General features: G+C 32.3%; 1 protein-coding gene across 3 annotated transcripts in view; it reads left to right on the forward strand.

The window, feature by feature from the left end:
- Positions 1-382: 382 nt before the first annotated feature.
- Positions 383-16055, forward strand: part of LOC119636336 (A disintegrin and metalloproteinase with thrombospondin motifs 16) — a 36090-nt gene continuing 20417 nt past the window's right edge. Inside the window, exons 1-2 of one of the 3 annotated variants that reach the window (XM_038031639.1) lie at positions 383-393; positions 6294-6672. In XM_038031639.1, the coding sequence (XP_037887567.1) occupies positions 6325-6672 (348 nt within the window). In that variant the 5' untranslated portion in view covers positions 383-393; positions 6294-6324. Of the gene's footprint in view, positions 394-6119; positions 6163-6293; positions 6673-16055 lie in introns of those variants that run through there. The other 2 variants (XM_038031638.1, XM_038031640.1) reach the window with 2 other exon arrangements.

A 16055-nucleotide genomic window follows, 5' to 3' on the forward strand; every position in this document is an offset into this window, starting at 1 on the left:
TTAAAATCAATTTTAAAGGTGAATAAGTTCTTCTAATTTTCAATGGAAAATAATAAAAAATAATTTGTAAAAATAAACTAAATAATAAAAAATTTTTATATACATAAAAAAAAAAAATGTATAAATAAAAGCACATTTTAATAAAAAAATATTTTATTATTATTATAATTTTTTTAGATTTAAGAAATAACTTCTTAGAATGAAAGAAAAAAACAAAATTTGAACTCTAGCAACAAATATATTTTAACAGCGAATTATTTTCATTAAATATAAATACAAAAAAAAAACAAATTTAAAAATAAAAAAAAAAGTTCAATAACATACACTTTCTTGTCAATAATAATAAACAATTTTGTCTAAAGCAAAAAAAAAAAAAGTGAAAACTCCTTTAAGGTGAATTTAAAGAACTTTGTTTATTGAAAGACAATCTTTTGACTCAAACATTGGCTTAATATCTGATTACTGGTTATAAGAACACATGATTTTAGAACTTTGAAAATTATTCTTAACAACGGATAGCGATTGCAAAGGCGCTTGCATACGGAAAAACCCCCCCATGCAAATCTAATTTGTAGACATAAAATTTCCTATGATTATAAGCCGACAGAGATGGAAGAACAATCTATGCTAAGCTAGAATTCAAGAATGTTTAATTCTACAACTGTTTAGACAACTGTGTAGGTGGACAGATATAGGTATAAAAGCTTTTATGGATCAAAAATCTATCGGCGATAAAAGTTTTATAACTTTTCGCATCCATCGCGTAATGGATGTACCGCGAGCCATAGTGTTGGCTATTCATTTAGAATAAACAATTAAAAACGCTATAGTGGGACACGTCTTACCCTTAAGTATCTTTCAACGCTTCGCTTAAGATAGTTATTCGCATAGCGAATTTTGAAAATAAGGTATTACATGGGAAATGATTAAAAAAATAAAGTCGATCCGAACCATTTTTACTAGCATCCCTAGCCCTTAGACCAAAATATGTCAAGTATCATTAAAATATCTCGAAAATTTCGATCTGTAAGTTGAGCATAAGAAAACAAGACGGACGGGCGGACGGATGGACAGACAAGCATAGATCTATAGAAAAAGTGATTGTGAATCGATCGGTGGGTTTTTCTCAAGTTCTATTTAATGTTGCATACATGCACATACTTATTATATTTTTTCCCCCAAACGGATGTGAGGTATAAAAATTGGTTATCGAAAAGATATCAGATGTACCTGAAATATCATAAGTAAAGTAATTATACCCAACCACCAACTACTCCAAAACAATTTCAAAAAGAAGCAATGAAACTTCAAACTTTTGCTCGGCGAACGTTAAGATGCTTTGTAAAATACCCTAAAACGTACTTCTTCTGAGCTTCAAATTTTCTCTGCTGATGAGAACAAACTTTATCGATTTGTAGTTTTAAAAAATATTCTTTTAATTATCTTTATCTATTCTCTACTATGACTATTTCTTTTACAAGCATTTCTTGCAGACTTTGGGTGTTGCAAAGATGGTGGATGGATGTCGGGTCGGCGGATATTCAGGCGGACAGACATTATGGCGGAAGGACATTCGGGACAGATGGACATTTGAGACGGACAAATAGACGGATGGACTGGTGGATGTTTTAGGATAGTTATTCCTAAGAATGCCCGAAACATGTAAAATGTGGCGGGACGTGCATAACTTTATCGACTTAAAAAATGAAGACTAGAAAGCTGAAGATCCTTCAGAAATTTTAACAGCGGTCAGGCGGACATAAGCGCTGCCGAACATAACTAAACCTACAAGTGATTCTCTTTCTCTTACCTCACTTTTTTCTGACCGCCACCAGTCATCACCTGAACGATTGCTTATATTTAAAGATATATGCATGTAGACATTTTGGATGTCGCGGTCTCCAATATATGCTTCCAACTGTGTTACCAGTAGAGCGACCAAATCATTAGACGGCGTTTGAAAAAATTTATTAAAAAATTTCTGTAATCTTTTTTTATGCTTACATACATCGATCATTGAGTCACAACAGTTTACAGTGCGTACTAAAGTTTTATATGACAGATCAATTATCAGAAGCATTTATTCGTCTGCCGGCCTTTTCATTTAAAACGAATCAATTGAACTGAACTAAATCAATATTGAAATAAGAAAAACGTTATTCATGTTCAGTATAAAGTGAATCTTTTTCCTCGTTGCTTTTTTCAAATGCACACAGGCACATAAAGCATAACAAGACGGGCTGAAAGCGTAAGCATAACACTTTATAAATGCAAAACGACATGTACATATAAATTTGTAGAAGAGCATTGCTCGGAAACACCTTTTTCAAGCTCTAAGATAAGATATCAAAATTATTGCATATAAGCTTTGCATTTAGGAGAGTATGTAAGGAAAATGACGAATTTAAAACGACCTATCCTTTTATAACAAGAGTACATTATTGCAAAAACCATACTCGAAAAGAGTTCGCTAAACTTCAAAGGTCTACTCGGTCTAAGTGAACCTATGACGAGAGTGAGCAGTGAGCAGCAAGTCAAAACTGAATACTTGTTTATTTTTCGGGCCAAGTTTTCGAGGTTGTAATCATCATTTCAACCGATCGACAGATAGACAAACGGTCATGGATGAATTAATTCTTTAACTCATTTATTAAAAAGAAATACATTTTATATCCTCTGCGGGCTTTGCGTTGTATTATTCTAAGTTTAATAAACTTTTAATAAATCTAATTTATCTATCGTTAACATGTAACATAATAAAATATTATTTCACATAAATAGTTGTTAGCACGGCAGCTATCAATTATAAAACATCATATATATGATGTTATGTACAAAATATCACGAGTGCAAAGAGAAACGTCTTCACTTTGATTATAATCTTAAATGAATTTGATATTATCCAAAATTTTATCCTATTCTATGCGATTACGTTTCAGTCTGCCCTGTTGTTCTCGACAATGGAAATGAAAGGAATTCATTATAATTGATTTTTTCAAAATGAAAAAGATTTTTCAAAGTCTCAGAGAGTTTTGTTTCATGATTTCATAAAACTTAGTCGTTGAGTGTCTAACGCATTTATATAAATAAATAATAAATTAGTAAACAACTTAATTAATGTTACGTTAGGTTGATAGGTTAATGCAATAATATTCTACAATAAATTATATACACATGTTTTTTATACCCATTATAACGAGCTATTCTAAGTTTGATAAAGATCGCCTAAAGAGCATATATTCTTAATCGATAGTGAATGGTGGATTTCTTTGTCCTTCTAACGATTTTGCCAGTTGTTCAGTTTTGGTGTCAAAATTATTCTTTGTAGGTTAAGTTGAAAAGCCTAGTAATTCGGGGTCTAACTGCGCCTGTAATTAGGAAGAATCCCAAAATACGCAAATATCCAATTTGTGTGTGCGTTAATTATAATAATGTGATAGTTTTTGTACTCTTCGAGACTGTCTCAGTCCTTTACTTTTAATAAGTTCGTGTGTCCATTAAGACCATTTCTTAGGATGATCTCAAATTCTTAGATATAAGAAAGTTACGAAGGTTAGTTTTTTAACTTTCAATATAACTGACAGATGGCCAAATAAAGTCAGTACATTAGGTTCATAAAATACAAATATATACTCCTTAGTTTAATTCTCGCTCGGTTATATCATACAATGCGTATTTTCTTTCCTCATTTCAGCATTATTGTATGCAATACATATTTTTTGTTGCATGATATATTATTTTGTTTTCTTTCTTATTACTAGGCGAGTGAGATATTTGCGAACAGAGATATATGTTAAAATTTTCTGAGATTTTTATACTCATCGTCACTTTCTAAAAACATTTGTAAGTTTCAGAAGGAACCATCAGAGATCCCACAAAATATATATATTTTTGATCAGCATCAAATTTGTTGGTCTGTCGGTCTTTGTGTCTGTACGACTAACCAATGTCTTCGGTAAACATTTCCCTGGTCGCAAAAATTAAGCTATCGACTTCAAATTTGGCAGAAACATTGGAAGTTCTAGCACACAGGACACCTCATATAAGAAAGAAATTTATATTTACTCCACTTAAGCATATATACAAATATAATTTGTACTCCTATGTCCAAAAAGTAAGACCAATTTACCTTTTGCTGTTTTAAATTTATTTATTATTCCGAATCAATTTTTTTCGCCTTGAAAGTAAGCCTTAAACTCAAGTAGTATTCCTTGTTAGCAGTATGGTCTTACAGAGGGCATTCATAGTGCATGATAATCGAAGAATACTCTTAGCATTGCTTCAATTTTTGAGCGACTTTGGCTCGGTTTTCTCCGTTTTGGCTCAGTTTTTGCGGGGTACTCGCTCGATTGATCGGTTATTTCCGAGTCGTACGCATAGATCCAAGTCTCATCTCCCGTAATAATACGTTTGATGCCCGACTGATAGTCAGAAATCATCTTCTCACATCCGTTGCAAAAATTAAGAGAAGTGCTTTTATATCGTATAAAATCAAGAAGAGCTAAAATACTGATGACATTAATGTATGATATGAAATTTGACAAAGGTGCTTATCACAGCTTTTTTGCTTTTTTTTTGATATGACCTGATTACATGGCCAGAAAGAAATGGGGAAAGAGGGAAAAGAGAGAGGGAATGGACACAGCCTACTTTCATGCCTTTGCCAACGAGCAACGCGAGCATCGACTTGGTAGTCGCGACTCTTACCTACTCGGCTAGGTGAGAGCCAATTCGACGAATTGTGGGAGTTTATGAGCCAAACATGGATCTAATTTTTGAAACCAATTTTCCAGCAGATATAAAAATTTTCCGTGAACTAATCAAGCTCCGCAAAGTTAAGCGTTAGTTGGCACATCTCACTTATTCTATTTCAGTACTTAGCCCAAAGAGATTGCACTCAAGCACATGATCAAGACCTTAGAACTAGTTCTACGCAAACAGCTTGTCCCTTTCTCACCCTGGGAGGTTCGTTTGTCGACCAGAACTTTTTCACAGATTTCAAGGGCGAATATTAAGTAAATTAATTATTACCAGACGTGACCTTTACACTAATTTTTGGTTTGGAAAATTTCCGTACACATTGAAGTGTTGGAATGAAAAAAAGAAAATGAAAAACTTAGTTCCATCAGCGCTCTCTCAAGCTCTAAGGCAACGCCAAGGTAACAAACTCAATTTAATAACAAAATTTTGTTAAAGTGACTTTTATAAAAAAGAAGAATAAACAACAACAACAAATTTTTGGCGTTTTTATAGAAATTAAAATAAATAATAAACAGAAAGCAATAAAATGAAAAAAAAAAGAAAATTTTTTTTTCGAATCAACAAAAGTACAATGCATATGGATCAAATAATATATAAGAAAATTCCTAAAAAAAAAGTTAAACTTAAGTAATAAAAACATTTAAAAATATATAACAAAAAAAAATTTACAAAATCTTTGGAATTTTCAATTTAATTTACACACATACATTCTCCTTCTTATGTATTTACACAAATATTACAAACCTCTCGAAATGAAAAACTTAAGCAACAAACGTGTAGTGAGTTAAAGATGAAAATAAAAAAAAAAAAAAATATAAATAAAACGAAATGTTTATATATATATTAATTAGTGCATAAACTTTAAGACTTAATTAACTGCTGTTAAATGTAGCGCCAGAATGTACAAAAAATATGTACCAACATCGATTATCGTTTACCATTTATTTTTCCTTCTTAAGCACATTCACTTTTCTTTAGGTTGGGTTTTTTTTCTTCGCCTACCTGTCTACAGCTCGAGATGCATTATAATAAAAAAAAATTATTATTAATAAACCAAAAAAAATTATTACAACGCATTAAAATAGTTTAGTATAAAAAGAAAAAAGCAAGAAACAAAAAAATAAATATAAAAAAAGCAAAGAAGAAGAAGAAAAACAACATGAAGTTAATTTCACCGAATGCTTGACTGGAAGTTTTTTTACGCCGCTGCCTTAATATGATTTTCATAATTTTCATAATGATTTGTTTACAAACAAAGACAGACATATAGACAGACGGACAGAGACAGAGAAAGAATCAAATGCTAAAACAGCGAAATTTACAAAAAAAAAAAACAAAAAACAATATTTTGAAATACATTTCAGAGTTTTCTTCATATGTTGATGTTGTTGCTGCTGTTGAGTACGTGCAATTATTGTTGTTCGCGCTTCTTAGCGTTTCTATACCTATTTTATTTTATTTAATATTTATTTGTTTTTTTTTTCTTTTGTTTTTTTTGCTTATTTGTTTATTTTGGTTTTGTGATCATTCAGCAACGTGCGGATAAGCATATTATTAATCGTGATGTGTTCACCTAGTGGCTTAATTTTGATTTTAATTGCAAGTTTATATTACAATTGTTTGCTTTCTGTGATCGTTGCTGCTGATGATGCTAATGCTAATAAAACCGATGCCAGCAAGGGGCCAAGTGCTAATGCTGCTCTTGCTAACAATAACTCTTATGGGGGTCGGTTTTATATTTATTATCATAATAATAAAAACGATAATAATACGCGAACTTCAGCAGACGATAAAATGAAAATTATTAGCACCAGCAGCAGCAGCACCCTCGGCTATGATAATATTTTAAATCGTCAAGAACGTTTAATAGATCTAACGAGGAAGCATAAAATCCATTTAAATGGCTTTGAGGTAAGATGCACTTTTATTAGTAATAAAAATTTTCCCTTTAATGCCCATCACCGTAGAATGGGCGGTATATTCATTTTATCAAAATGTTTGCAACGCTCAAAACGAAGCTTCAGAGAGTCCATAAAGTGGTCAACACAAAATTCCAAATTGATTGAAGAATGTCTGTCCGTCCGTCAGTGTAATGTCTGTTAGAAACACCAAAAATTGCTTTATTGACTTCAAATTTGGCAGACTTACTGCCAGTTCTTGTACCCAGGTTGAAATTAAAAAAAAGGTCCAATTAAATGGAAGGACACGCCTGCAATATCACGTAAGCTGAGAATATCCCTGTTTTTCAAAAGGGATAAAAAAATGGATTTTTTTGTTCATTACCCATAAGCTATAGCAGATAAATGTATAAAAATTCGAAAGCATATTCTACGGGCGTTGCTGTAGTATTTGTATGAAAATGGAAAACCTTGACCGCGCCTATCTAATATTATAGTATACAAAAATATAATCGTTTTTCAATACCTTTGTAGCGGGCACAAACAAGCTTACAAAGCCTCCTAAAGTTTATAAATTGTCGAGCAATTTTAAATATGAAATACACCTAAGCGTGTCCGTCCGTGCGTCTATCCAATTGCCAGTCTGCTTAACTGTGTAGCATCTGTGGGCAACGTTCCACAAAAATGACAATATCACCTACAAATTTGAAAGGAAAGGGAAATATCTTCCAAAGGGAAAGTCCCTAATGCCCACAAGCCCGTGAAGCAAAAAACGGTTAACACCTTTGCTTTCTGTGTTTTTTGCTTGTTACAATATTTTAAAGTGTAAAAATGTAATTTTTTTTCTTTTTTTGTTAAAATCGTTTTTAAGATAACGGTGATGGGTGCAGAGAATCCGGTCACGACCGAATGTAATTTTCTTATTTATTTTACTATATATTTATTTTTATAGATCACTTAAAAAATTTCTTTATGATTTTTACGCGCATATTCATGTAAACATATGTTAAGATAATTGGATTGAAATAATTGCGTAAGGAAATCGTAAAAATGAAAACAAAATTTATGCTCAAATGATTGCAGTTTGTTTAATAATTTTAAAGTTCACGAAAGAGCAGTAAATTCACTAAGTTTCGTTTGAATTTTTAAGTAAATAATTCTTTCCAAAGTTCTTTATGTTCTTTCTACCCTTCTACCCTTTGTTCTGCTAGAAAAGGGAGAATTTGCCTTACATAAGGTATACAATAAGCAAATGGAAGAAGGAAAACGTGCATTTATTTGTTAATGTAACGCAGCGTCGGTATTCCCTCCCTTTCCCTTTAGTGCGGTTTTGATTATACGGTTAATTTAATTTTACAAAGAAAGGCACAATCTTATAAACTTACACCCAAAAAAAAACAAGAGTTCATCGACGTAATCAAAGTAACTAAACCAACTTCAGGCTCGATCAAAAAGTAACGAGAATTTTTGATTTTCTTATAAAATTTATTAATTCTTATAACAAGCACTTATCCCTTTCGAAGACTTTGTTGTTTATGGATTTGGATCGACGCATTTCATCGTTTAAGATACGCCAATTGAAACTTCTTTAATTCGCCTCTTAAACGGGGGTTTGTGTTTTCACTTTTCTACCATTGTTGAAAAACTTTCTTTTCCAATTAGAGAGAAATCATAGAGAATTCATGTCAGGAGCACACAAGAATATTTTTTCATCAAAACAGTCGAACGTTTCATTATGAAGTTTTGAAAGCTTCCTCAGCTTCGATAAAACCTTTGCTATCACCCATCTTCCGTTTAAAATGTTATTAAATATTTCTTTATATTTTCTGTGGTTAGCGGCCCTTTAGTCGTTTTTTCAACTTTTTCCTTATTTCCCCGTCGACCTCCAATCCTTTTTGCATCGCCTTTCAAATTTTCTCGGCTTATTTAAGTACTCTTGTTGATTAAAGATTTTTTTGCCTGCACTTAGTTTGAACTTTGAAGAAAAGTTTTGAAAGCAACTCTCTAGTAATTTTCCAAAAAATTGCTAAGGAAATTGTGGTAAATCTATCTTAGCTGGTTGCGAAATACAAACTAAATTTCCATATTGGTCGCAAATTGCCCAATGCTGCAATTAACCCGCACAAAGACAATAAAACTGAGGCACCACGTATAGCGTACGCCATTTGAAAATTATCGTAACTTTTTGATCAAGTTATATAAAGCACATCATAGTTAAAATTTGGAATTTTTCAAAGACGCTTGAACTTCCACGACACTATATCAAGTTATGTCCGTGGTTGGCACGTTTATTTATCGATTATCAACTGTCTGGTAAACGTTTACGACAAATTTTGGCTTGGTCTCGATTGAAGTATAGAATAGTATAGAAGAATATTGAAATTTAGTTTTCTGATTGCCTAAGCTTCCGTGAATATGTTTGTGAAGTGATAGTGCTAGCTTCGAAATATTGTCATTGATATATATTTATATATAGGACCTTCCATTAAGAGTAATGCTTTTTAAATTTCAAAAAAAAGGAACCACAACAACAACAACTCAAGATGTCAAACAGTATATTGTGCTTCATTATTATGAAATTATTTTATTTTAATTATGTTTATATTGCACCTTAAGTTAGCTATGCAACGTCGTAAGGCATATTATGGTTCGTATTTTAAAACTTTTCTGAAGAAATTTTAATAAGAATCATCGTAACATTAATAATGAATATTTACTTTTTTTTTTTTTTTGGGGCTATAAATAAACTGCGTAATTGGGTATTACTTCTTTTTTGTTAACATATCAAATAATTTTATGTTGACTTTATACATAATGTTGGGAATGATATAATTATTTAATGGGACTTTGTAATAATTTCTTTTTCTCATAAAAATTGCTCTTATGTAATTCAGAAATTAAAAAGAAAAGCAAATAAGACTACCATAGTATGCAACGATCCACGACCCTGCACCCTACGTCAACCTACAAATAATCATGCAAAGACTTTTCAAAAAGAGGCTTTAGTTAGGACGCTGTCGGAAAAATGATCCACTTCAAACCATTTTCAATAGAGTTCACTCTCGGGCCAAAACAGACAAATTTCCTCAAATGTCTCAAAAACTGCGACGAATTGTATATTGAATACAAGAAAGCATGGCGGACAGGCAAGCTTAAATTGAGTCGAAAAGTGATTCTGATCGGTATATTACTGCAATCAAAAATGAAGACCAATTTAATCTATCTTTCCAAATCTATTTCGTCGCCTTCAAAGTTATCTCCCCCTTATGCCATCATTTTCTCCAATTTTCAAAACCGATCATCGATTCCCGGAATAGACTTTAAATGTTGTATCTCTTCAATCGAGAGAAAACGGTGCAACCGGGGTCCTATTTTAAGTTTAGAGAATTGAAGTTAGAGGTTGAAGTTTTCACAAAAATGATCTTGAAGAAACAGTGCAGATGTTGAGTGTTTTTGGTACTAATCGTAATTCGACGGATTTCAGGCCAAAGTATCTTTTAAAATGTGGTTGGCTGATCTGTTCGCAACGCCGACAGCGTCAGCAAAGTCCTTAAATGTTAATACCCGGTGTTGGAGCAAGGAATCTTTGATATTTTTGACACGACTTTCATCGGCAGAGGTTGATACCGGAATGCTCTTCGTCTTCAATCCATTCTCGACGTTCTTTGAACTGTTTACAACACTGGTAAACAAATCTTTGGGACAAACTTTGTTGACTGAAGGCTCCCTGCAACATCTTAAATGTTTTTCCACAAGAAATTTTATTTCGCAGACAAAGTTCCGAACAACTTCTTTGCTCAACAAATTCACATTGTTTTTGTGCCGTACAATACCAAGACCAGACGAAATGCTAATGATGCTTCTGAGGTGAAATTTGCCACAGATGTCTATCACAGTGCTAAACTTGACTATTGTTTTTCACTTTTCATCACCGCATTAATAAGTGAGGGGGTCCACTGCTAGTGTTGCACAACTCTGAGCAAACTTACTAATACTCTTATCCGCCTGAGTAGCCGAAGGGGAGGAATCTCGACTAGCAAGTCAATGGTCGTGGGTTCGAATCTCAAGTGCGGTAGAGTTTTTAATAAAAAGCCGATAGCCTTAGATGCTAGTGCTTTTAAGAGTTTAGTCTTAGAATTTATTTCTCTGGCGAAATTAATAATAATAATAATAATAATAATACTAATACCCTTATACCACAAGTGGTGTAATGTATAAAAGTAACAAATTCTTCTATAATTTCGATGCGCAGGAAACGGAAGATTATGAACAAAGGAAGAATATTTCGTGCATAGATAGACTTTTCATAGTCAGTGCGTGTTGTTTTTTATATTACGTGCTATTTATATTTTTTTTGAAATTTTTTTTTTTTTGTTTTTTATTTTACTCAAAACTTTTTTGCAAATAAGCAAATACTCCGTAATAAAGAATCTCTTTATTAGCATTTAGTTACAACAATCGTTTAAAGAGAAACTTAAACTAATGCTACAAAGAGTTCGTTATACTGATTGTTGTGTTGGTTGCCACAGAAATAGACTTTAAACGTAGTTTTCTTCCGTGTTTTTAAAATTTATATTAATTTTTTTAAATAATTATAAAATAATATATAATAATAATCTAAATGCTAATTATTTCTATATGTAGTTTTTGCGTTGAACTTTCCAAAGACCTTAATTAAATTAATTAAATCTCTCTCACCTTGAAAGTGATTTCTTTGATTTATTTACTTAATGCATTTCATATTCATTGATTTTGATTGAATAGCCGCGTGTGTGGTTGTAATTTCCACACCATTGCTTAATAAATTTTTTTAATGCACATGAAGAGATAACGTAACGTAAAGTTGATCAATTAATCATAACTTTTTTGTTACTTAACTGCTATTGATTTAAAAAATACATTCAGAAAGTGTAGCAAAAATTTTTAATCGTTATGCAAATATGGAAAAAAAAAACTAGTATGCTGCTAGAATGGTAAAATGTCTTGAATTCTTTTAAAAAGGGGGTGTGTGGGTATTAGTGTTAAATTACTAGCATTAAGATTTCCGATATATAAGATTAAATCAATTACATAAATCAAAGCGGTCTAAACGAAGCACGTGCCATTTTGAGTGCATAATAAGTGTGTTAAAATTTTGTCTAAAAAGTATTGAGCCTACTTTGAAAATTTGTCAAAAATTTCATTATTCATAACAAAGAAGTTCAATCCATTTGTTTAGAAACGTAGCGAAGTCGCTAGTTGATGATGAGTAATAGAAAAGTAATGATCAACAGTCACGACTTGAGAGGAAACTTGAATTTCTCTAGGTGCTGGTATTAGTAGGACATTAGTCATCACGTTAGGCTTACATCTGTTTTAGCGATCGAATATGTTGCAGCAATTTGTAAAAATTTCGTGGATGTTGAACAGAGAAAGAGTGACGTGTGAACGCTTGCAAAGCCTCTCCTTATACATTACATGAAAGCGATCAAAGAAACTGGAAGATTCTGGAAGCAAATGATGGATGATACTATCTTATATTGGAGGATGGAAAAACTTCTTGCTTTTTTTTAGGGCTGGCCATAACTAGTACTAAAAGGCAGTCAATTAAGCGATGGTTACTCCGCCCCAATGCAGTGCCTTTAAGCTTTATGCCATAGTGAAAGCTATCGCGGAAAGTGTGTATAGAGCAGTTTTTAGAACAATTGAATAGGTCGAGTAATATGCAAAAACAAGGGTTTGCGGAAAGTGTGACTTTTTCTTCGTAATTCGAGAGGCAGGGCTTTTGTATCGTAATATTCGATAAATAGAGGATCCATTACGATATGCAGAAAGCAAACTAGGCGGACCATTAAAATCAACGATGAATCTGGATACTAATGGTGACCCCCTGGGGGGAACAGCTAAGTGTTGAAAATTACGGTTTGCTCTAAATAAACGAAACCATCACGGAGACTTTTGACGACGAACTATAACTGCAATAGGGGAGAAAAGTGAGTATAAGATGCCACTATCCATCATAATGTAAGCTTTTAATGTCAAGGAATTGGGCTCTATATAGCAAATTTTGCCTGGGAACTGTTAGCAGGCCCTAAACTGGTTTTCCTTACCGATTTCCGCTTTCATTTCTTTTTTCGGTAAATATTATTGCTTCCAATCAGGGATATGTTGATTATGCGAACAGGGTTTCCATTTTTACGGGGATAAGCAAAAACAGGCTAGTTGAGCTTTCTTCGTAAAATTTATATTCTACGGAAGAGATGGTGGAAGTAATATTTAGCACTAGACGAAAGTTGGAAAGAAATATTTTACACCTACGCCTTTTTTATTAGTATACTATACGTTCAATTTTGCAAAAAAAATCAGCAGAAATTTATTCACACTTTCAATAACGCCGACGTCAAGGCATATGTACCTTACAGTGTTTGTTCAGCTTATAAATAGCCTTAGTTTTCTTTATTTATTGCAATTAGTTATGAAAAACCACATGTTCGGTCATTAGCATATATCACTGTCCTCTAACTTGTTGTTCAGATAGGCTCTGTTGTATACTATAAGTTATTTTCAATTAACTGATCGTTTAGCTTTATATCCCATTCAGGATATATCTTATAGCAGAGTTTGTTTAATAAGTGAAACGAAATGAAATGAAATACTTGATCGACCTGACAGCCTTCAGTTATCATTTGATTCATTTTGGGGAGATATTTTTCAAAAGCAGCCTCTTTACTGAATACTTGGCGGAGATGAAGAGTTACTATTAAAATAAATGAAAAGGTTCTTACGTAATTTCGTTTTCAATAGCAATAAATGTAAGATTTTATTTTACTTTCAAAGAGCTTAATATTTCTTAGACAGTTGTTTAAGGTGAAGAACTGAGCGGCCGGGGGTTTTGAGATCAAAATAAATCAATTAAGTTACGACGTGATTTTTACTTTGCTTATGAAGAGCTCAATATTTTTTCGATAAAATATTAATTGTTTGTAGCTTGTGCTGTGACATAAACAAGAAGCACAAAATAATAACAATAACAATAACAACTTTCATAGCAATGATCACAACAATAAATCAATAAGTTAAAGCCGTCTCGAAGTGACAAACAACTGTGCTATACAAAGCAGTAGACGAACACACCTTTCTTGTCATGACGTTGTAAGAGAACACAATCGTTGTTCTTACATTGATCGAAAAGTCTTTTCATAGAAAATTGGGTTAAAATTTGAAATTTTACGCTTGAAAATTATACAATATTCAAGGGTAACATTGATGTTATTGCCTTTTCTTAAATATATTTTTTTTTTCTTTTCATATCTTTCTTTGTTGCGGTGTATGTTATCGTAAAATATTTCAAACACTTATTTTATGGTAATGGTAATCAATTATAGTTTTTATTAAATAATTCTTTTCACATATACAATGACATTACCTACGTTACTTGTATATATATATATATATATATATATATATATATATATATGTGTGTGTGTGTGTATGTGTGCGTTTGTATGTATTTGCTTGTATGTAAACAAAATTTTTATAATTAATAGTATTTTAAGACACATCACTTGTATCATCATTATTGCAGTTAACAAAAAAAAAAAAAACAAAAAAATGAAGAAAAAATTTCAACTCATACTTACAGCTGTTATATGCTTATACAGCTGCAATGTGCTGAATTGCAAGATCGCGCTCGCAATTTGGGTTATCCCAATTCGTTTGTACGACGGCACAAGAATGTTAGACATAAGCAAATTTTTGCATATCTATGCCTATGTTCTTTTTGTTGCATATCAAAAATATTTTTAAAAATGTTTTTACTTATGTAGTCACTAGACGCGAAAGATGACCGCCAGACGCTCTAATCATATGCATAAAGTTAACAGGTTTATGATAAGACTTTTAAAAATTGAACAATGCAGCCAGCGAGATTAAATCTTCATATAACTCAGGTAAATAACGATTATGACTAGTTAGGCCTTCTTCGACTAATTGAGTCCTCGCTATCGCCACGATTAAAGAAAACTTTACGGGACTTGAGAATTTAAATCAGCAAATACTGATTCTGAATACGGTTCTTAGCGCGTACTCACCTACTCAGGCGGGCTTGACCTTACGCAAAGTTTAATTTAAAGAAGAATGCTCTTATCTTATGACTAGGGAAGAAAGTAAATTGCAAGGAGATATAATTACGCCATTGTTTGGCGTCATAACTTAAACTTAAAAACGTAAGCATGAAAAAGCTTACAAAGCAAACAACAATTTTTTGTGTTAAATGGAACGAAGAATTGCTTACTATTTTTAATTTGTTTATTTTAAACGCATATTTTGTAAAGACTAAGCAAAACTAAATGCAGTTATTAATACTAAGCAACCTTGGACATTTTTCGGGTATTACTAGTGAACTCTTTGAGTTAAATTATTTACTCACTATGAATATTGTGCCAGATAATAGATAGTAGATATGTATCTCTCTTCACTAAATGATTGCTAATCGCATCCAAATAGATACTTGTATTAATAGTAGCAGGGGAGCAGCGCTTTAATTTTCATAACCACCGCAAAAATATCTTATGAACCAAAACATTTGTTTGAGTTATGTCACTTAGGTAATTTTCAAAGCAAAAGAAAAATTTAAGTTTTGCAAGTAGAGTCACTAAAACAACTATAACTTGTGAAACTAATGGCCGGAATGTCATGAAATAAAATCGAATAAAATTTCACTAAACTTAGGAACAAATATCTTCCTCTTCTGATATAGTACGATACGATTACCATCTAAGCAAACTAACTCTGTAAAAGTATTCCCGAAAAAGATGCAAATTCTTTTCCAATTCTTTCTAAATTAACACTTCACTCAATAAGTCTTCGGTCTGACGTATATATGGCAATAGTGTTGCGAGACCTATATGAATTACGGATAGTAGCAACATGTAATCTGCAAGCTAATTGTCAGAATGTCATGAAATTTTAACACAATTCGTTTAGAAATTGGAGCCAACTAAAAATCCTATGGTCTTTCACCAGTGTTTCCCTGTATATGGCAGACCGGAGACTTATTGTTCGTCTGTAAGTTATTCTACGACCTTGTTTTTAATTTCTACAAAAAATACTAAGTTAAGGCGAGATTTAGTTAAGCTCGAGGAAATTGGGAAATATTTGAAATCGGATCAAAGATTCGATCACAATTATGAAAGACCCAAAAGACGGAAAGCAATTATCTATGGGATGCATTCAGATTGTATAAAAACGATTTCAAATACTTGTTTAATTCCTTTTTTTTGTTTTAATATGACCAATCACTCAGGGGATGATGTTCCCTAAATGTGCAAAACGATGACGGCCAGAAAGAGGTGAGGAAAGAAGAAATACGGTAAGCGTAGGGTGGCCGCCTCCGACTGCGTGTGTGCCTAATCAGCA

Source organism: Glossina fuscipes, unplaced genomic scaffold, assembly GCF_014805625.2.
Source record: "Glossina fuscipes isolate IAEA_lab_2018 unplaced genomic scaffold, Yale_Gfus_2 28, whole genome shotgun sequence".
Lineage (NCBI taxonomy): Eukaryota > Metazoa > Arthropoda > Insecta > Diptera > Glossinidae > Glossina > Glossina fuscipes.